At 40.0% G+C, this 22,320-nt stretch overlaps 2 protein-coding genes across 9 annotated transcripts; one reads left to right on the top strand and one right to left on the bottom strand.

Moving 5' to 3' along the window:
* Positions 1-618: 618 nt before the first annotated feature.
* Positions 619-7,448, bottom strand: tspy (testis specific protein Y-linked). 2 transcript variants are annotated; one of them, XM_074643537.1, is made up of 8 exons: positions 5,998-7,448; positions 5,805-5,882; positions 5,604-5,715; positions 4,158-4,312; positions 3,584-3,660; positions 3,142-3,323; positions 2,288-2,335; positions 619-2,060 (listed from the first exon to the last, which is right to left on the bottom strand). In XM_074643537.1, the coding sequence occupies exons 1-8, from the start codon at positions 6,982-6,984 to the stop codon at positions 2,023-2,025; spliced, it is 1,677 nt and encodes a 558-aa protein (XP_074499638.1). In that variant the 5' UTR covers positions 6,985-7,448; the 3' UTR covers positions 619-2,022. The 2 variants fall into 2 exon arrangements, with proteins under 2 accessions (XP_074499638.1, XP_074499639.1); XM_074643538.1 differs by lacking the exon at positions 2,288-2,335 and having other exon boundaries at positions 5,998-7,444.
* Positions 7,449-10,081: 2,633 nt separating this feature from the next.
* LOC141772506 (protein phosphatase 1 regulatory subunit 3A) lies at positions 10,082-21,502 on the top strand. Of its 7 annotated transcripts, none has more exons than XR_012594909.1 (5): positions 10,082-11,271; positions 16,366-16,418; positions 16,825-16,913; positions 17,242-18,185; positions 19,688-19,793. XR_012594909.1 is itself a non-coding variant. In XM_074643535.1 (5 exons), exons 1-4 carry the CDS (start codon positions 10,403-10,405, stop codon positions 18,163-18,165), a joined length of 1,035 nt encoding a protein of 344 aa, XP_074499636.1. In that variant the 5' UTR covers positions 10,082-10,402; the 3' UTR covers positions 18,166-18,185; positions 19,688-19,827. The 7 variants fall into 7 exon arrangements, 6 of the variants coding, with proteins under 6 accessions (XP_074499636.1, XP_074499634.1, XP_074499637.1 ...); XM_074643535.1 differs by having other exon boundaries at positions 18,142-18,185; positions 19,688-19,827; XM_074643533.1 differs by having other exon boundaries at positions 17,242-17,268; positions 19,688-19,826.
* The last annotated feature ends 818 nt before the right edge of the window (positions 21,503-22,320 follow it).

Below are 22,320 nucleotides of genomic sequence, written 5' to 3'. Positions count from 1 at the left end.
AAACAAATAATTGTCTTAACGTTAGTAATAAACTGGGGAAATTTAATGTTGATATCTATTAGTTTTTACCCTATTCACCTGTAGTGTCTTGCAAAATGTATGGCATTTTAAAATACATATCTTTAAAAGTATTTTCTCAAAATAAGTTGTTTTTTTCTGACGGAGCTAGAAATCTCCACTTCAGTAGCACTTACATCAACCAGACTTTCCGGTTTCATTCCTATCTATATTTCGAAGATTTCTACACAGGGATTTGTTTATATATCATTCGTAGACTGATTCATAATAACATTTTATTCCTAAAAACATGGCAAAAATGGATTTATGGAGTGATACAAAGAAATAACCAAAAAAAAGCTTTAACTCTAATGTCAACAAAATAAAACAAGAATTTTGAACCTGGCTTCATCCAATGTTCAGATTTCTGTTCTGGATATGTATGCAGATTAGCACATATTTAATAAGATAATGTCTCATTTGCATATTTAAACATACATTTTCAGTTACCAACTGGGTTATATCTATCTAGTTACATGTTTTACCCTATTCACCTGGGGAGTTTCCTGTTAAGTGGCAAATTGTGCACAAAATTCAGAAATGCAGTCAAGAGACAGCGAGGTGAAACAACTGCCTATTTTATTAGGTCTGAGTCAAAAGGTGGACATTTATCTTTAAGCAAACAAAATGAACCAAAGCAACAAACGAGTAGGTATCTTTAAACTAGTGTTCTATAAAACACAGCACACAAAATATAACTTTCTGATCATGTTTATGAAAAAACTCCAGATTATTTGATAAATTCACCCATGGATTAAACACATGTACTTTGTCTTATCCAAAAGACAATGCTGAAATATTTATTTACAGGTCATTGCTAAGAAAAGTAAGCAAATACAAATACTAGTTTCGTTACAGTGCGCCCCATAATGTTGCTGTGAATTTAACGACATTTAACGACACTGTGCACAGAAAAAGCCTCGTAAGTAATGTAATCATCCTGTCTTACATTTCATGCTCACAGGCATGCCAAAATGTGGACGTGTAGAAAAACAATGTAATAAATACCATGTTTTTTTTTTTTTAAAAAGAAGATAAAACACATTACATGAAAACAAAACCTTAAATGATTTAGAAAGCAAATTAAGTTAAATTCTAAGGAAAGAAATACAAAACTCACCTATTTATTGTAGAAATGTAGGAATCCACAGAAACGTTGGTCAAACTACGTCATGATTTTAAACATCAGAGATGGTTTACAGGTTGTTAACGGGGGTGTAGGTTGGTGTGTAACAAGACTGAACATATAGATGAAGAAGGAAAAACACAGGTAGCATATTAAAACAATAGTTGTTCCTATTTACTACAGTAGAGTACACGTTTCCTTATACACAGCCAACAATAACCAGAGAGTGTAAATGTCTGAAAATCACTAAGGTTCTTTCAATAAAACTACCGCCATGATCATCCCTGAGAACAAATTTTGGTTCGGTACTCATTATCAATTTAGCTCGCGACAGGTTTGTCTTGTCAATTCTAAAAACAGCCAAAACGTTGCATGGAAATGACCAATAAATAATGCCGCTGAACCTTTCTGCATTATTTGTTTGAAGAATTTGCAATGCAAAATTGAATGCCGACGAGAAGTGGCGATCAAGATCTCGCCTGCTTGCGTGCAGGCTGTTGTACGATGTTCCTCGGTAAATAGAAGAACACTGCTTGAATAGAAGTATGAAGTGACGGGCATAATAATGCCTAAGAACCGGTTTAGAAAATAACATTTTGCAAAAAGTGAGTACAGAGTGTATAAAATAGAGGGGAAACCATGCTGCCTTGGCTTTATTATTACAGTTAACCCTGATTTAAAATGCTCCTATGTATTTTAGGTATAAAATAACAAAAAACTGATATTCTGTGCATAAAAATGACATTGCTCTGGTACTCTTCGTCAACCTCTTCATCTTCCTGGTCTCTGGTCCCTCGATGACTCGCCATCTTCATTGACATCTTCCTCTTGATGCCTCTTCAGGCCTCCTCCTCTTCCTGCTCGCTGTCATCGGAGCCTACGGGACAAAAGTAAGACGGTTATGATTTCAAATGATCCCTGCCAATATGAAATATGATAATTACACCCCAAACTCTTTAGTTAGTATTAATGCAAAGCAGTCAGACCGTAAAATAACAAAGCATCATAATCAAACAGTAGAAAATATGTAGAACAGGATGAGCAGTGACCCCCACAGGTTGCCAACCACCCCATCTGATTTGTTTGTTGTGATAGTGGTCTTACCGTCAATCACAATTTCTCCACCATCATCCTCCTCCTCTGGACTCTCATCTGAGGAGGAGATATTTCCTGTCTATTTATTTATTCTATTCAGTTTAGTCTGCATTACCCAGACATTTATATTTACAGCTACAACGCAAGAACTTGATGCTAACAAGCCCTTGGCCTCTCATTCACAACATGAGCAACAGCAAACACTGTGGATTTTAAACACAGGATAATTTTACAACAGCTACCTGTCGACATACATTTTTAAGAAGCTTAAAGGTGATAAATTTGATAGCCAGAGCATCAATATAGCACCAAACAACTATCTGCTATGTAAAGATATAGAGGAGTAACGTCTACCTGAGCAGATAATGAAGTCGCTCTCCCTGTGTGTGTTGTAGTCTGAGCTTCTTCTCGCTTTGTTGACATCGCCGGGTCGGCCGCGCATGCTTTTAGTGCTTGTTAGTGCACGAGTGTGCCTCACTGGCACAGCTGTGCCAGTTACAGCTGTAAGCTGTGGTTACAACGACGACGACGGCGTTGTCGTAGGAGCGTAATACCCACCCTCCGGTTGCCCCTTAGGTAAATACTGTTTGTCTCTGTCAGCACTTTTGCTGTTGTTTGCAGTTAGCGTTGTTAGCACCGTTAGTTGCGAGCCGCCGGCGCACCGTCGCCATGTTGAGAGCCATTGAGAGGCAATAGAAATACTCCCAATCCCATAATTAGCACCTTTAAAAATGCAAATATATCTATATAAAACAAAAAAAATCTGCATCTGCACTATTTCTATTCATAAATAACTGGTCTCTATACCAGCTGTGTGGACCAGTAGGGTTTTAGCTGTATTTATAAGTAACATTAGCACTGACCAGCACTTGGCGCCCGCTCCTCCTCTTCGTCTTCCTCCTCTTCTTCATCCTCCTCTTCCTCCTCCCTACTGTGGCCTTGTTCAGCCTCGCCAGCTTCCTCGCCAGGCTCATCGTCTGAGTCGGAGATCACCACACAATCGTCTCCATTACCGTTGTCAGCTGCTCTGGCCCCGCTGCCAGCACTGTAGAGACACACACACAACATTTGTGTTAACAGTACACACACACATTGTTCCGGTATGCATCCCACCTGGTCTCACCAGCCGGAAGTAAAGGGAGGAAGGGGGGGGGATCAGGAAACTGTTAAAGTTTACACATGAACTATAATTTCAAGGACCTGGGGCAGAGAATATTTCTAGAATTTATAGCTTAATAAGTGGTTTGTCCACTGACTCCACATTACATCCTGTGGCTTGAATACACGTGAGAATCTTCGTTTTACCTGCCGTTCTCCCTCGGTTCCCAGAGCGGAGTGAGGTAGTATCTCAGAGGATCTCTGTACAGGTCGTCCTTGAGTATCTAAAACACCAGAACAGAGGTCATTTCAATTTAATATGTTCGGATATATGTGCTTAAATACATCATACACAGTCCTGCTAATCTGAGACAAACGTTTGAGTATCATGTAGCAAATGTACACATGGTAGTAAAAGCATCATGATTTTAGTGCTTCAAAATTATTTCTGGCAGCAAAAATCTGAATGTGCGCATATCCCTGAATCATTATAGTTAATCATGAACTGCCAAGAAAGATGATTAAATGAAGAAATTACATTGTGTCAAACCATTCAGACTTTAACCCTCTTTCAGCACATCATGATTGCAATTAATGGTTGTCTAGTGGGATAAAATGTAACAAAGGTATCATCCATGTCACCAGAGTAGTGTACTTTTAAAAACGGGTGACCCTTGTGAACAAATCTAGAAGGATTGCAGTGTTAATGCCACGCTCAGCTTGCCAATCTCTGTGTGCCATAATCATGACCCTGTCAGTATGAGGGTGCAGTGGTCTTTACCTGTGCTACATCATCTTGTCCTGGGTTGCTATGGTCACTGAACCAGCTGAAAAAGGTCTGGTAGACTCCACGCGACGACTTCCTGGGCTCGCTGTGGGCCGTCAGGTTTTGTCCACGATGCCACAGGATGGGGTTGGAGAATGACATGGGAGATCCTAAAACACACGCAGCCAGGATTAGAAGGAGATCCAGAATTGAATGGCCATGTAGACTTTAGGTAGCCTCAAAATACTATCAACACTCATCTTCAGATATTATCAGTGTTAATTTTGTTAACGAAAAACTATGACGAAACATGTTCGTCAATTACTTTTTTCTCATTGACTAAGATGAGACGATGACGAGACGGCACCGACGTCACTTATGGTGACGATATCAAACATGTAATATCGTTTACGAAACAAATACTACTAAAATGTAGTTTATCTACCTGTCTCTTGATTTTTGTCACCTTCCACCTTCTTTTCCCCTCCCTTTGTCACTCTCTCTCTCTCTGTCTCAAACACACACACACAACACGCGCTCAGTCCAACTCTGTCCTTGTCTCACACTTCAGTCCTGACAATTGTGCTACTATTATGCACAAAGTAGGCGGTGTGCGGGTCGGGTCAGGTCGGGTTGTTGAGTAACGCATATTTTTATATTTTGGGTAGGCAGATTGACTCCCAGACCGGTGATTTAACTGCACAGCATTAATAATTAGTGCAGTCGGGAGGACTCAAACTAACTGCAAAGCTGCATTCTTAATCATTTAATCTGTGTTTTTCATCAGATAATAAGATAACATTTTATGTGAAATAAGTTTGACTAAAATGACAGAAATACTATCAGAGAACACACGCGTCATTCTGAGAGATATAGGTGCTTGATATGATGTTTGTGTGATAGGAATCTTCCAAATCTTCGAATGTGCTGCAACGGCCCTGCCACGCTAAGTTTGTGAAATATTATCAATTTGATATTCTGCCCATCCATATTTACATAGAGAACACAATAATTGCAATAAAATCACAGTTTATTGTAGCATTAACTGCACGGCTGCTGTGTTTGGTCATTTTAGGTGTGAAGTTGACAAGCTTCTTGGACTTTGTCTGTGTTTTTTTTTTCTTTCTTCAGGCAATGTACTTGTCACTCAGCACTTTTTGGCAGGTGTTTCTAGAGAACGAGTTGTTCTTTTAATCCTAACATATGACTGAAGGTACTCTGGTTAAAATGTAATTTTTTTTAATGGGTTTGCCATTTTCCTGCACCAAATGAAAAGCAAAATGTACATGGCAAATAACAATATTTGTTTTTTGTATTGGTACAATATAATATACATTTTATCACTTGGCTCTACAGTATACCTGACCTTTACAGTGCCGTGAAGCAAAGTCTAACTAACACTGTGCATTCATTATGTATGCCAACACTGCCATGACTTAATTCCCACATGCTTATGTTTACCTCCCATCCCGAGGTGCAGCTCCTTCATGATGATGTTGTTCTGGAAGTACGGGTTCCGTCTGAAGTGGAAGCGGATCCTGTAGCCCAGTTTATTATTCTTGAAGGACTCGATCTGAAAAACACATGAGGAAATGTCTGAATGAATTTCGCTACTAGGCATATACATGGGCCAAACTGTAAGAACACACCAACACTTCCTACCTCAAGATCAGTCATGTAGCTGAGAGCGTCTTCATCAGTCTCGTCGATGTGAGCCGAGAGATGAGGATGGTTCAACAGCTGGCACATTGAAGTTAAGTAAAAACAACAACATATGTTTATTTCAATTACTCAAGCACAACATAGGAATGGACAAAAGAGGGATGTTTTTGTTTTTTTTGCATTTTAAGGATACAGCTGTCACCCAGAAGCCAGGGATAGTTTTTGTGATGGAGCTGCGCTGATCCAGATGTGGGCGCCGCTGGCGACTGATCTTCAGCTCCAGCCGCTGGTGAAGCCGGGCACTTTTCTTCTCAAGAGCTTCCAGCCTCATCTGTACCTGCGCCAGGAGAGCCACCGACTGTCTCATCTCTGGGGCCATCTTAACCGACACGATGGCGCACTCCCCATCGTCATTGTCCTCATTGTCTGACGGGAAAGAAGAGGAGCTTGGGGTGGAGGAAGATCCAGATATGGATTCATCACCTTCATCTGCTTCTGGCATCTCATCAGCATCTTCTCTGTCAGTGCTGTGCACAGATGTGGAGCTATCTGCAGCAGCCGCCTGCGTCTTGGAGCCAGTTCTTGAGGACTGGTGGCCCCCACGTTGTTTGAATTTGCTCCCCTGTTTCACCTGTTTAGCCTTTTCAGATGAACAAGGAGTCTCTCGGCTGTCTTCTCCATCTCTTCCTGTGAGACTGGCCAGTGCTTCAGCAGCTGCTATGGCTGCTGAGTCGGTCTGGTCCAGAGAAGCAGAGGGACGCTGCTTTGCTCCTGCTGGCTTCTCTGTGACTTCCTTTGATCCCTCAGCAGATCCATGTGCATCTGAGGACTGTGGCTTATCTGAGGACTGTGGCTTCTCTGTGTTGCTTGCATTGTGACCATCTGCTCTGGAGTTGTTGATAGGCACTGTTGCTTTGGTGCCATCCGTGCTGTCTAAACCTTTCTCTGCTTTCAGTGCAGCTGGTTTTCCCTCACTCTCCTTTGACTGGCCTATCTCTTTACTCTCAGCTTCACTGTCTCTGCAACTTTCCGACGCTTCATTGCATGCGTCACTTACTTTCGCAGACTTGCTGGGGATCGCGTTGTTGCCCTCATCGCGGTCTGGTGATGGAGATGGTGATGCACACCGTTTCCTCGATGCAGAGTCAGCGGACTGTTTGCAGCCCTGCAGCTCACTCATGCTAAAAGAGAGCTAACAAGCTAGTTAGCACCCGCAAAAGCACAACTAAAAACAAACTTAAACGCAGTCGCAGTACGCACCACTATACGTATCCACTTAGATAACACGCTGTGATTGTTGAATGTAACCTACATTCTTCAATGGAGCCAGAAACAGGAAGCAGCTTCTCGTATTCCTCCGCGGCCTAGCTTCAACAACTAGCAGGCTAATGCTAACTATGCTAGTTAGCTCACGTTACCCACTTCTCCGTGTGAACTCGCTGTTATGGCAAAACCACATTATCCACGAGTATATAGAAGTCCATACAAGAAAGACTCGGTACCAAGTAAACAAACCTGTTCCCGTGCTGTACCTGTACACCTTTTAGCAAGAAGCCTCGTTGTTTGTAACACTTTACTGTTTGCGGTATATCCGTTAGCTTACTCTCCGTGCACCCGACGTGAGAGAAAAACAATCCTCTGATTGGCTGCGGCGCGCCGCGCTAAAACCTCTCGACCAATCAGATTCAAGGGTGTGTTTAGATGTAATCTGTAGCAGTGGTATAATATAATAACCTATATGGGTTTATTAACTCATGGATGTTAGGTTTAACTGCGCATTTAACAAAATATAATGTATATATTTACCCGACCATAAGACTACAGTCTAATCAGGCTGTATATTACGTGACGTTATAAAACACTTGCCCGTGTGATGATTAGATAACAGCAGGAAGTGTTTATTATGGGACACACATAGATAGCCCCCTATAATAAGATTTATACATTTTGGTTGTTTTCCCTCTTTGGAAATAAGATTATAGGCCCTATAAAATAGGATTATAATAGTGTCATTTTTATTTTGTTTATAGCTTATTTTGTATATTGTATATTGGTAGAATTTCAATTTTTTTATTCTTATTTTATTCTATAGGCTAATATTAGTGTCAATTAATGACTATATGTTCAGCTGGGATTTGATTTTTTTTGGTCCCCACAAAAGAGTAGACTATAGGCTTATATATGTGTCATCCATGTATTATTGTGTTGCATAATAATAGTCAAAGCATTCAAATTGCTGTCAGTGCTCAGATGAATGAACAGTAATGTATTGGATGACACAACTTGCACACTAAATAAACATTATTTATACATTTTGGTTGTTTTCCCTCTTTGGCAATAAGATTAGGCCCTATAAAATAGGCTAATATTAGTGTCATTTTTATTTTGTTTATAGCTTATTTTGTATATTGTATATTGGTAGAATTTCATTTTTTTAATTCTTTTTTTATTCTATAGGCTAATATTAGTGTCAATTAATGACTATATGTTCAGCTGGGATTTGATTTTTTTTGGTCCCCACAAAAGAGTAGACTATAGGCTTATATATGTGTCATCCATGTATTATTGTATTGCATAATAATAGTCAAAGCATTCAAATCGCTGTCAGTGCTCAGATGAATGAACAGTAATGTATTGGATGACACAACTTGCACACTAAATAAACATTATTTATACATTTTGGTTGTTTTCCCTCTTTAGCAAAAGATTAGGCCCTATAAAATAGGATTATAATAGTGTCATTTTTATTTTGTTTATAGCTTATTTTGTATATTGTATATTGGTAGAATTTCAATTTTTTTATTCTTATTTTATTTTATAGGCTAATATTAGTGTCAATTAATGACTATATGTTCAGCTGGATTTGATTTTTTTTGGTCCCCACAAAAGAGTAGACTATAGGCTTATATATGTGTCATCCATATATTATTGTGTTGCATAATAATAGTCAACGCATTCAAATTGCTGTCAGTGCTCAGATGAATGAACAGTAATGTATTGGATGACACAACTTGCACACTAAATAAACATTATTTATACATTTTGCTTGTTTTCCCTCTTTGGCAATAAGATTAGGCCCTATAAAATAGGCTAATATTGGTGTCATTTTTATTTTGTTTATATCTTATTTTGTATATTGTATATTGGTAGAATTTCACTTTTTTTTAATTCTTATTTTATTCTAACGATTTTATCTATTTTTTTTTGTTATTATACTGCTTACTTGCACTAACAAAACCAAAGCAAATTCCTAGTGTATACCTCTTACACCTGGCAATAAACACCATTCTGATTCTGATTCTGATTCTGAATTATTGACTATATGTTCAGCTGGGATTTAGGATTTGGGATTTTTTGGTCCCCACAAAAGAGTAGGCTCCATAAGTTGTATTGCATAACAGTCACAGCATTTAAAATGGCTGTCAGTGCTCAGATGAATGATCAGTAATGTATTGGATGACACAACTTGCAAACTAAATAAACATTATTTATAACATAAAACTGTGAATAATTTAGGGCTTGCAGCAGGTGCATGTTATAACACATACATTTAATAAAATATGAATACAATTAATGAGCATATTAATTAGATAAATGAACAGTAATGTATTGGATGACACAACTTTCACACTAAATAAACATTATTTATAACATAAAACTGTGAATAATTTAGGGCTTGCAGCAGGTGCATGTTATAACACATATACATTTAATAAAATATGAATACAATTAATGAGTATATTAATTATTTAATTTTCTTGTAAGGATGGTGATGAAATAGACTCCATCCTGAAATAATAATAATTTCCACCCTGATGGTGTCTGCAAAAGGTTTTAATATTTACTGTTTAAAAATGTGTCATAATAAAACTGGCATTGGCTGATGTGATATTTATTTTAATATCCCATTTCCAGTAGTGGGAAATGGGATATTAAAATAATATCATATCAGCCAATGCCAGTCTTATTATGACACATTTTGTATTCATATTTTATTGAATGTATATGTTATAATACATATACATTTAATAAAATATGAATACAATTAATGAGTATATTAATTATTTAATTTACTTTTAACGATGGTGATGAAATAGACTCCATCCTGAAATAATAATAATTTCCACCTGATAGTTTCTGCAAAAGGTTTTAATATTTAAAAATGTGTCATAATAAGACAGGCATTAAGCTGATATGATATTATTTTAACATCCTATTTCCAGTAGTGGGCGTTTAGCCAGCCCAAACCAAACAGAAGAAGGGGGAGTCGAAGGATTATACCAACTTTTAAAGACACATTTGGAGCATGGAGAGAGTCTGTCCTGTAGGTCAGAGCTAAAATTAGAGGCTGTTCCCTTCCGCGACAGCAGCCAAACAGCGATGCGTAAAGTCATGTAAAACCAGGGGGATACACTATCACAAGGGGCTGGCAGTGGAGGCATGTTTCCATGGGTGACATTTAACGCCACACGCTGACTAAAGAGGCTCTGGATGGATGTTACACTGAGTGTTTGGTAGTGTGTTTTTTTGGAGACGCCATATGTGTCCTCTCTCCAGCGCGCTGCTGCTTCCATGAGAGTGTACACTTCTGCAAAAACATGTCTTTTTTATCCATACCGACTCAAGAGGGCCTTTTTACCACCATTAAAAACGGCAAATCAGCCGAGGATGCAGACAGGTACCGCATGTACGACGTGGACAACAATAATGATGATGATGATGAAGAAGAGGATGACATCGATAGCGTCCGCCTCATCCCGAGATGCTCTCCGGTGCCCAGAAAGCGAGGCCACTCCATCCACGACGAGACAGCCGAATATATGCGCATCCAGTCGGCGCTGCCTGCAGGAAAGAGAGTGCTATTCGCCGACACAACAGGTGGGGATCTGGTGGATGTGAAGGAATTTGTTGCCTTTGATTCGGATGATGAAGAGGAGAGGGCAAGGTGGGAGGAAGAGGAGGCAAAGTATCGCAAACCAGCGAGAGAGCCCACCTATCATGTGCAGCCTGAGTTTAATGCACCCAGCAGCAATGCACTGCTGCAGAAGGTGCAATCTAATAAAGTGGAGGTCGAGCAGATGTGTCCAGCAGAGAATGAGCCACTTGCATTCAATGGGCTGATACGAGTCCAGAACATCTCCTTCCACAAAGCAGTCTACATCAGATCCACCATGGACAGCTGGGTGACTTACTTTGATCACCCAGCAGAGTATGTCCATGGGTCTCATGATGGGGCCACAGATCAGTTCTCCTTCAAGCTGTCTTTTGCACCACCTTACATCACACATGGCTCTCGCATTGAGTTTGTCGTCCGCTATGAAACCTCTGATGGTGACTACTGGGCTAATAACTCCCATATGAACTATGTGGTCACTCTGCTCCTGTCCTACGAAGATGATGTGGCGAAGACAAACGACAACGACATGCAGCAAGTAAGAGGTATCCTGAGACCTCCAAAAGATTACAGGTAAATCTCTCTGTCACCTGTATATGACATGCTTTCATTTGTCAGACCAAATGGATGCATATTTAACAGACCATTTGTTGTGTGCCTGAGATTCCTTTGACCTCTGACCTCCACAGATCTGATCACTATTTATTAGGGCTGTCAATCGATTAAAATAGTTAAGCGTGATTAATCTGTTCAAAATGTACCTTTAAAGGGAGATTTGTCAAGTATTTAATACTCTTGTCAACATGGGAGTGGGTAAATATGCTGCTCTATGCAAATGTATGTATATATTTATTATTGGAAATCAATTACCAACACAAAACAATGACAAATATTGTCCAGAAACCCTCACAGGTACTGCATTTAGCATACAAAATATGCTCAAATCATAACATGGCAGACTGCAGCCCAACAGGCAACAACAGCTGTCAGTGTGTCAGTGTGCTGACTTGACTATGACTTGCCCCAAAACTGCATGTGATTATCATAAAGTGGGCATGTCTGTAAAGGGGAGACTCGTGGGTACCCATAGAACCCATTTTCATTCACATATCTAGAGGTCAGAGGTCAAGGGACCCTTTTGAAAATGGCCATGACAGTTTTTCCTCGCCAAACTGTATCGCACGTTTGGAGCGTTATTTAATGTACTTCGCGACATGCTAGTATGACATGGTTGGTACAAATGGATTCCTTAGGTTTTGTTGTTTCATAGGATACCAGTATCTTCACTCTAGCCTGCTACGACATCCGAAAATAGATAAAGTGTTTAAAAAAAAATAGTGGCGTTAAAACAAATTTGCGTTATTATCGCATTAACTTTGACAGCCCTACTATTTATTATTGTTGGTAAAACCTCAGTCTGCGTAAAGGCGTTGCAAGGTGTCCAAAGGGAAAATTAAGACGCTCAAAGGCACAATCATTTCTGATTGATAATACTTTCAGACCCCGTTATCAAATAAATAGCCTTAACTTTGGCATAGGTTCCATATTAGACGTCAAATCATAAAGACATAAGTCACAAAAAGCGCTTGACATTGGGGTTGTGCAACAGCTGCAGAGCTCCAGTTGCCTACTAATTCCCTGCAAGGTTTTGTGGCGGAAATGAGCATTCAGCTTTATTCAGTTGCTCTGCCTGGAGACTGCATTTAGTACAGAAGCAGAATCTTAATAAACACAGTTGCACAGTCTGTGGCATAATGAGAGCACAAGGGTGAGAATCAAAGGTATCAAGTTAAGGTAGTTTATGGCTGGTGTCTTTGGTGTCTCCAGTGAAAGAGTTTTGGAGAGAGTACACGCCTCCCTCAGAATGCCAACCGTCCAGTGGTGTGTGAGGGCGATCAAAATAGTCAAAAGGGCAGGTGTCGTTTTCAGGCCTGACGTTTTCCCTGCATTAAATTTACCTCTGACCTTTTCTATCAGAGTCACAGAAGAGCAGAGCAATTTCAATGGAGCAGATTGGCTTCTTTCCCTTGAGTAGTTGGCGACTGGCACTCAAAACCACTTCTCTTCCTTATTTACTCCACTTAAATCAGCTAATCCCTGAGAGGAAGAATTAAACGCCTGCTTTATTGTTACATCGACATGAAAGTGTGTGATGAATCTCACAATGTACGCAGCGATGGAGACAGAAGGCAGCAGGAAAAAAGTCCCCCGAGCTCATAGGGACCCATAAAAGGAGCAAACAGGGTGTACACTGATGTAGTTGTCATGTAGGTCTGTTTGGACGCTGGAACGGGCCAGATGGGTTGTTAGGGATGGATGAGTCACTGATTGAAAAAGAAGGGAGTTTGGGGAGCAGAAAACCGAACCGGCGTCCCCACCGTAGCAACCATTATAGATTCATTAGATGCTTTGAAGTTCACTGATAATTAGATTTGGACACATTAACAAGGCAGCCAGTGGGAGGAAAGGTTACTATGGGACGTCTAGACACTGGAATGTTTTACTTACTGTATGTTAATATGAATTACACATACAGTAGGTTCAGTTTGGTTTAGTTTACATTTAACTGAAGTGTACCCACCTCAGGTAAATATAGATATCACACATTAATGTAGCTGATAGTGAATACTGTCTGAGACCAGAGCAGGAAGGATGCGGTTTTTCCATATATATTTGTTTTGCCTCAGTCTTAAAGGGCCAGTGTGTAACATTTCAAGGGATCTATTAGCAAAAATGGAATATAATAATCATAAAAAATGTTGTCATTAGTGTATACTCACCTTAAACTAAGAATGGTTGTGTTTTCATTAGCTTAAAATGGGCCGTTTCTATCTACATAGGGAGCGGGTCGTCTTCACAGAGTCCGCCATGTTTCTACAGTAGCACATGGATGTATAAAGAGAACTGGATACAGCGTTGGAGGCAGGCTCCTGTTCATTCCTATGAGAGTTGCTCAGTGGCGCATGAAACCAATATGGATCAACTGCCAAGTGATAAAGTAGCCGGGTCATTCGGCGATCTTCCGCATCCATTGGGCCCATAGAGCAGGCGCAGTAGCGTTTTCTTTAACCCCGCCTCCCAGCTCTCACTGCAGCCACGATCTGGGTCTCATTCACACGAACGGAGGAAGGGAAATAACTCTGGATTCAGCTTTTAGAGCATTTTACAACGTTTAGGACCTAATGATTTACATAAGGGCTATTCAAGTGTTCATACTGGGAGGTTTATTTATCTAAAAAAAAATTATCCGCTGAGTTACAGCCTTGTCTTTCCCAATGTAAGTCTATGGGAAAAAGTCTTTTTGTAGGAGAGGAAAACATGCACATTCTCAAAATTGTTTTTGGTGCTGGGAGTAGATCCCCTCCAATATGTACTTTTTCAAAAAAAATGACTTGCTCGCGCACACACTTTTCTCTGCTTTATTAGTCAACGTTTCGGTCAACCGTTGACTAATAAAGCAGAGAAAAGTGTGTGCAAGTAATTTTTTTGAAAAAGTATTTTTGTACCACCGTTTGGCCACTACAAAAATTAGCTTCACAGCCTGCGCTCTTCCTGGGGGCTTGCAGTATACCAGAACGGACAAACCAAACACTGGTTGTAGTAGACCCTTTCGTGTCGTTACCTAAAGGCCACCGCAGGTTCTCTAAACGCTTGGAAAGGGAGGAGTGAGCAGAGGGTTATTTTTTTTTTTTACATCAACTCGCTGCCTGGGCCTTGAGTAGAGCTCAGGAAAATTAAAAGTTAGTTAATGTTAACTGTATCTATCACACACCTGCCCACACAATCGCACCAAACCCTGTTTGGACCAAACATGTGCCTGAGTGTCTCGGGCCAGAGTAAGGCTATGTCTACCTAACACCTTCAAATGCATAATCAAAGTCTGCTTCTTTCAGCGATTCAGTTGATTTTTTTCAAAAATGACATTATCATCCTGTTGTAATTATTGCTGAGGATGCCATGCTTGCCACAATAGAGCTTGAAAACGTGTTTACAGCGTGTGCCGGACTTAAAGTATTTGGTGACCTCACATCACCAGGCATGCATAATGCAAATATCTTTGTCATATCTCTATCAGATTATAAATCTATCCAGCTGGAAGCGCAATAAGCACAAGGAGTATTAACAGCCCCTGTCACATGCTGCTCACACTTCTTGACCTTTAGTTCCTTTGGCATCCTCTGCAAGACTCGAGGCAATGCTGCAACACCCCCTCCTTCAATAGAAGAGCCTTCTTATAGAAAACATTTTCGCGCCATTATTTTTGCAGATTATTATCCCATCATTTATATGATTTATATGAAAACACCTGTCATGGGTGTTAGAAGGACATGGATTATATGTCAGTGGGCAGCCAAAGAGAGGCATTTAGCTGAAATATCCCAGTGTCAACAGGTCACCACAATTACATTTGATACATAAACTTCAGTATAAAAATATGACTTCTGCTGGCTTATATTGCACTTGTACGTTTCAGTGACCCTCACCCTCACCCAACCCTTACCTCAGTCAGTAATTTCCCACCTCGCCCTGTACTTTAACAAACACTAATGATGTGTCATCACTGAGGCGTTAAAACAGCCGGTGCAGCAGTTCAGAGAGAAGAACCTTACAAAGTGTACAGTCCAATACAATAATAAGAGATACCCAGCCACATTCGATTAAAATGGCTAATTCAGCACATTAACAGCCAAACTGCGTCAGCAAATATTAAGCCTAATTATCCATAACAGGTGTTAATGATGGTGTATGACCACCTTCCTCTGCCATTTAAAATTATTTATTTTCAGTCATGGCCACTACATTTGTCAGCTGATTCAGATGCTGCTTTTACAACCCAAGATGAATCTTAAATACAAAACTGTCTGAGTAACCTTGTGGAGGACTTGACTACAAAGCCATAGTAAGACAAATGGACATTTTCTTGTCTCACTGTATATCCAAATCTTTTTATTTCAAAGGTCTCACCTACTGCGTCTGCCCACACATCAACCAGTATGACACTGTATAAAGATGACGCTATACATTGTGTATTTTAAAGGGATAGTTCCGGTGTTTTGAAGTGGGGTTGCAAGAGGTACTTATCCATAGTCAGTTTGTTACCTTCAGTAGATGACGGTCGGCACGCCCCCAGTTTGGAGAAACAGACAGGAGTTACCGCACGGAACCAAAGCAATGTACTGCTGTGGACGGGGCCGTCAGCAAAACATATTTTAGCCACCTAAAAAAGATCAATATCAGTTTAAGTGTAAGCTATATTTAGAATATTTTCACCGCTTCACTTTGCCGTCAGACTGCCCTTTCCGATGGGGAACTGAAGCCGTTGAATCCATCTATGCTCTCACCAAAGCCACCAGACTCCATTGAAAAAAACTGTAATTTAACCTCACAGAAAACGGTTACTGCTGGTCTACCGCTGCCTCGATCAGTGGGTTTGTTTGCGCTATTGTGTGCCTTTGGTGAATCCGAACTAACCAAAGTTTCACAATCACATAAACAAACTTGAACACTTAAACTATCCTTTTAATACATAATTATTATTAGGCTTGTGTTTTGCATTAATACAATGTTGGTTTCTAGGCACTAGATCTGTGTGTAAAGTGTAAAATCCTGTAGATACATATTTGATATGTATTGTTTAATAACCCAGATGTCTCTCTTTTTTTTCAGTATGGATGATTATGATGATTTCGATTCAGAGGAGGAGCTGGAAAAGTATCAAGGTACAGCATGAATGTTGTCGTCCAAAATCACTATTGACATATTAATTCACTATCTGAGACAGCTGAGACATAAATGATTAAACATTAATATAATGGATAATTATATATGATTGTATTGCATAGGATGTAAGGTGATCAGTTTACTTAAAGTGGCAGGCTACTCCGCAAGTATTGCACTTCCATGAAGTTAGAGATTAAAAATGCTGAATCCTACATTTCCCATAATGCCTCCTACTGTAAATGGCAAGTATGTAATGAATGCAGCCTTTCTGTGATAAGATTTAAGTCTCAAACCCGAGATCCGATTTGAGGCACAAAAGACACGACGTAAATGTTTTCATCTGTGGAGTGCCTCTTTAATTAGACTACTCAGGCTCTCACAGCGTAATCATCTATTTTACATCAGCAGAAGAAGCAGCAGGGACCTCCAGGTCAGGACTTGTCAGACCTACAGCTGTCTGCCCAGACATCGTACAGCCGGAGATCGACATAGAGGTAAGTGTCAAATCAGAAGAACAGGAAAGAAAGGAGCTGCTTTTAACAGAATAAATTCATCTCTGTTATTTTCTTTATGAACTGTCTATGACCTGCAAAAGTCAAAATAGTCCACCACATGTACTGACTTGCCAACAGAGGACACATATTTAGCAACTTACTTGTTGGATTAGGTTCAAATTAACTTGATTTGCATGCAGTTGTTGACACATTCCCTTTTAACAGGTAAGCAGGCTAAGTGCTTTTTCCCTTTAGTCTAATAAAAAATAACAAAAAATTCTGTTCAACGCTCATCATCTTTGGCGCTGGTTGTTTATATTGTTCACAGCTCATTGAAGCTTCAGCAACAACTTAGGTAACGTCTCGCTTCTCACCGCTGTAGCACGAGTCCTTTCCTTGTCCACTTCTTATTGTATTTATATCATGACGCATGCTCTTCATGTTTTTGCACCTTTTGATTTTGTCCACATTTAATTTGAATTCATGCTCTTTTCAGTGCACTAATATTCATTCACACCAGGTGTAATCATGTCCATATGTTCACATTATTTGTGATTATGACCGAAAATGTACCATCAGTACGAGGTGTTTATATTGAATTATTTGTTATTAAATGTAACTGAAACTTATTTCAGACCACACACAGGGTTGCACAATCACAGTGACGCTGTTGCTATTTTAAAGGAATAGTTCAACATTTTTGGAAATACATTTATTGCTTTATTACTGAGAGTTAGAAGAGAAGCTAGATACATACTCATATGACATGGGAGTGGTATCAATCTTCTGTTGGCAAGAAAGCAAATAAATACATTTCCCTAAAATGTCGAACTATTCCTTTAAATGTAGAGTTGCCACATGAGTGCTTTGTTTCAGCGATGCTCAATATGGTGGAAAAGAGCTGCTTAAAACTAGGATTACCTGGGGGCTTACATTAGCATTTTGGCAAAACAAAAGTTGATTTTGGAACGGTTCCATACATAAAACATATCAGACTGGAAGAAATTTGTTTTTCAGAAGAAAAGGAAGTTGCAGTCTGTCGTTTCAACATTCAGCCCACAGTCAGTCAAATAGATGTATGTCATTCCACCTCTTAACAGAGTAACACGCGATCTGGTATTAATGTCTCACTGATACTACACATATATCTTTTAGGCATGTACTCATCAAGTTCATATTAATGTTTGTTTTACATCAGTATTCACATGCATGTTGTTTCCCTTTCGAGATGAACCAGTCAACTACTGTATGAACATCAGCTCCATCCAATTGGTTTTTCCTTATATGTCATCCACTATATTTCAGGGGTCAAACATTCAGACTCTATCATTCCTGACAAAGTTTTGTTTTATATCTCTCAAGTTAAATTGTTGTCAGTATAATTGCCAGAATCGACCGTTTTAATGGCTCACTTGCTGAGCATTCAGTTGTGTGCAAAAGTTGGGTTTCCCTTTAGCTTTTCGCTCAATTTGTGGGGCTATAAAGATCATTTTTGAATAGGTTTCTCACTGAGAAAGTGTTCTCTTGGGACAAAGAACGTATTTGGTGTAAGTTTATGAAACATGGCGTTCCAACGACAAAAATGGCAGCATACAAAATTATACATGTATGTTTCACTCAATATTGTTGTAATTTTCTCTGCCAGGAGATTATGTATTTGGTCGTGTTTGTGTGTGCATCTCTGTGTCTGTCTGCCTGTCCACGGCTAATCTCGCTGGATAATGATGAATCCATCAGCCTAATATTTTTTGTGCTCATTTATGACTGTATGCTAACGAGGCTAGTACAGCTAACAGAGCTAAGTGCTAACGGAACTAAACACAGCAAGACTGACAGTTTCTGTTTAGAGGAAGCGTTAAACAGTCAGTGTGTGTTACGCTGTCAACTGCAGTTTAACAGCTGCGTGGATTAAAATGAGAGCGCATCTGATACGCTTGCGGTCTACATGGGGGGCAATTGTGGTTTGTATTCATCCAATCAAACATTACAGCAGTGGTCGTTGGAGACACACCTGGCGGAGATCTGCTCTCTACTGAGTTTCATCAGAATAACATGGTGTTAAGTCGTAACATTTTTATCTATACACATGCTCTATCTTAGCCCTTCTGTTATTTGTGTTGTATGCGTCTTGGTCTTGCACTTGTTCTTCTGGGTGCTGTTTTTGTTATCTGTCTTTTGCTTTTATATTGTCGTGATTTCATCTTGATTCGACCTTGGATGTTTGTCACAGCAGCCTCTCAGTTGGCAAAGCTCTATATTATTAACTATTTTCCCTTTTTTGATAAAAAATCAAGTGCAAATGAAAATAAGGGTATTTTAGGGATGGCAGTAGTTCAAGTTCCTGGTGTTCAAAGGAAAAAAACAATCACCAACCAATGTACATTGGGTAAATTTGGGATAACATAATGAAAAATTGCATTGAGCTCTTTTCCTTCTCCCTTGGATGCCCTTGAGCTGAAAAAATAAATATCTTTGGACTATCTCTTTACACCATTTATTCTTATGAAAAGGGAAGTCAAAGCATTCAAATGTACATTTTTGCCAATAATTTTGAAAAGCAATGTCAGTCAATCCCATCATACTGCACCTGTTTTGTTTGCATTTGCTCACAATTACTTTGTCAGCATGGGATCCATTTCACAGAAAAGCATTAGTATGCAGTAAAATGCTTTTCCTCTCTCTGCGTGCAATGTTAATGTGGAATACAAATATTTCCCCTTTGTCTTTATACTCTCCTAGCTGTCACCGTTGTTTCGCTGTTTTACTTTTAACAGATTGCTGTTCACCCATCTGGTCCGTGTGTCCCACCCAACCAAGACCTTCCATCTGTTGATGGCACACTGTCCGCTCACACTGTATCCCCAGGTGAACGATTCCCTTACATGTCTTCCGAAACCGCACTTCAAACTAATTCATCCTTTGTACACTATGCCAGCGAATCGGTCCAGCCAAATAAGTCACAGCCTTTACCCAGACTCCACTGTGAATTAACGTCAGAGCAGCCCATAGACAGTAGTCCCTGTGCACCGCTGCCGGCTTCAACTCCCTCTCTGCAAGAGTCAAGGCCGAGATCAGACAGTTCCCAGATTGGCAGAGAGGAAATCCCTCCCTCTGAGGCCTCATGCGTGCATCTTCCTACCACATATCCGTGGCCAACAACAGGAGAGGACGGATCGACCGACAGCCCTGTCGGTCGTCCTTGTCTTGAACTGCCCGCTGAGTGCGTCTCTGCTCCCAGTGTGACTCCGGGCTCTGAGCGAGAGGTCGCAGTGGGATTGAGTGAACTTGTTGCAGGATTATCAGAGGGTTCCACCAGGTCCGCAGCAAATCATGAAGGCAGTACGCCTTCGTCTCCTGTGGCAGAGAGCGAGTCATCTCTGGGAGCAGAAGTTGAAGCTCCACCATCACCTGAACGCACAGAGAACGCAAGCCAAAACGTAGCTCTTCAGTCTGCCTCAGCCTGGGAAGAGAAGGAAGATGCTCCCCAGATTTGCCCCGACACGTTATTAGAGAATCTACCAAACACAGAGGAGCTCCAGGCTGAGCATGACGCAAACAGGTATCTGATGCCATCCATCATCTTTCTGAGTGGAGTTGTCTCCCTCTCGATAGTGTTGCAGGAACCAAGCGCCCTCTTCTTCATCGGACTGCTTTTGGTCCTGCGCCGTTTGTGATTCTGCCACAAAAGTTCATTCTGATCTGAAGTGCCTTTTCATGATTCCAAAATATGCCAACAAGTTAAAAAACAAAACAAAACACACTCTAGTCTCCTGTTGACGTTGTGTATCACTGTGTGAGTTTTTAGATTACATTTTCATGAAATGAAAGGGTACAATTTGTGAGTGTTTCCATGTAAAATCCAATGCAAGGAGAAAGTAATTACACAAAATGTTGGTGGTATTTTCATCCTGTGAAACAAGTGTTATAGAAAGTAATAGAATAGTAGTCAACTACTGTAATACCCCATTTCTACAACAACATTGTGATCACTCTAATACTAAAGCACATCATTGATGTTTTGTACTGTAAGTGGTCTGTAATTACTTTTTTCTTGTCATGTGGAGATGTGGTGTTATATTCTGATTTATTCAATCAGTCCTATGATGCACTTGGTTTTTCATTGTCGTTGTGAGCGTAGATAAGGTTGTCGTCCAACCCCACTGCCATGAATTTAACTTGTGTGAATTCCATGTGTTGTTATGTCTTTAATGAAGGACAAAAAACAGTACCGTAGTGGAACGCTAAAGAGATTTGTTATACAAATGTTGTTTACAAAATGCAAAAGTGAAACGTTGTTATGTGAAGTATTTTTGCCTTAATGCCTAAAAAACGACCTATAGTAAGTTTGAAATGCTGCTTGAGGGACGAAAGTGGAAAACTGTCCAGTGTGACATATTTATTCCTCTCTATTGCACATTTCATTTGATAAGTCTTCCTGTTGGTTCTCTCTAGTAAACCCACATTGTTGTTGTTGCACAACACAAAGTTTTGTAGCACTACTCCGACAACCTCACAGACAGACTGAAGCACTGAATGACGTGTTTGAAGTGATGAAAGTTTTTGCAGTGTATTGCCATTAAACGTGGTCCTATATCCTGTACCACTGTGTTTATTTTGTTGTTTTTTCATCGGCTCTGCAAAAAAATTATGTGTGCATGACAGCTTCATGCACAGTAATGACACTGCAGCGCAGAGAGACTGACACAGAAATAACATCAGAGCCTTTAGCGTCTCTGTCTCTCTGGAGCGCGGTCGGCTTTGCTTGAAGTGGAAATACACAGACGGTAACATGACCTGCAGAGAGAAGCCAAAGGTCATGCATTGCACTGAAGCCAGGGTGTCATAGAGTATAGAGCACACTGGCTATTGTAAGCTGAGATCAGTGTTTCAAAGCTGACGATTCCCAGGAAACCCCCTCCGATGCTACATGATGAAATGCCACAGACTATTTCTGATAATAGTCATGATAGGCTGATGAGATATCATCTTTATTTTTGATCACAGGAGCCTTTAAGAGTCTTATAAACTACTCCAGTGTCTCCTGCTGAATCAATTTACTGTATTAACTTTATTAACTTCAAACCCACAAACCTGTCCTTGAATGTCAGGTATCCTTTGGATTATGTGGATTATGTATTTGGCCTTAAAAAACAATTATTAATCAGAGCACACTCTCATTTCATAGACTTGTGCAGGCAAAAGGGTGGGAGTGATTAATTAGTGTGATGGTCACATAGCTTGAATGTGGAATGTATTAAAAATTTAAGCAGATTTAAAACTGACCCAAGGAGGATAATCAGCGTGAAGTCTACAACAGACATTCACTTTGAAATAATTAATGCCTTTTCAAGCAATACACCGCTGAAAGAAGTGTTAAGCGGTGATTTCAAAAGAGGTTCTGTGAGTG

This window comes from Sebastes fasciatus, chromosome 8 (assembly GCF_043250625.1).
Source record: "Sebastes fasciatus isolate fSebFas1 chromosome 8, fSebFas1.pri, whole genome shotgun sequence".
Lineage (NCBI taxonomy): Eukaryota > Metazoa > Chordata > Actinopteri > Perciformes > Sebastidae > Sebastes > Sebastes fasciatus.
Note: the sequence above shows the minus strand (reverse complement) of the source record. Positions and strands in the feature narration are given on the sequence as shown.

Coding starts and splice junctions, on each gene's coding strand:
- tspy (XM_074643537.1), bottom strand. CDS start 6,984: ATGAGTGAGCTGCAGGGCTGCAAACAGTCCGCTGACTCTGCATCGAGG. Junction 5,716..5,804: donor GCTACATGACTGATCTTGAG/GTAGGAAGTGTT, acceptor TGTGTTTTTCAG/ATCGAGTCCTTCAAGAATAA. Junction 3,661..4,157: donor GACAAGATGATGTAGCACAG/GTAAAGACCACT, acceptor CTGGTGTTTTAG/ATACTCAAGGACGACCTGTA.
- LOC141772506 (XM_074643531.1), top strand. CDS start 10,403: ATGTCTTTTTTATCCATACCGACTCAAGAGGGCCTTTTTACCACCATT. Junction 11,272..16,365: donor AGACCTCCAAAAGATTACAG/GTAAATCTCTCT, acceptor CTTTTTTTTCAG/TATGGATGATTATGATGATT. Junction 16,914..19,687: donor AGCCGGAGATCGACATAGAG/GTAAGTGTCAAA, acceptor TACTTTTAACAG/ATTGCTGTTCACCCATCTGG.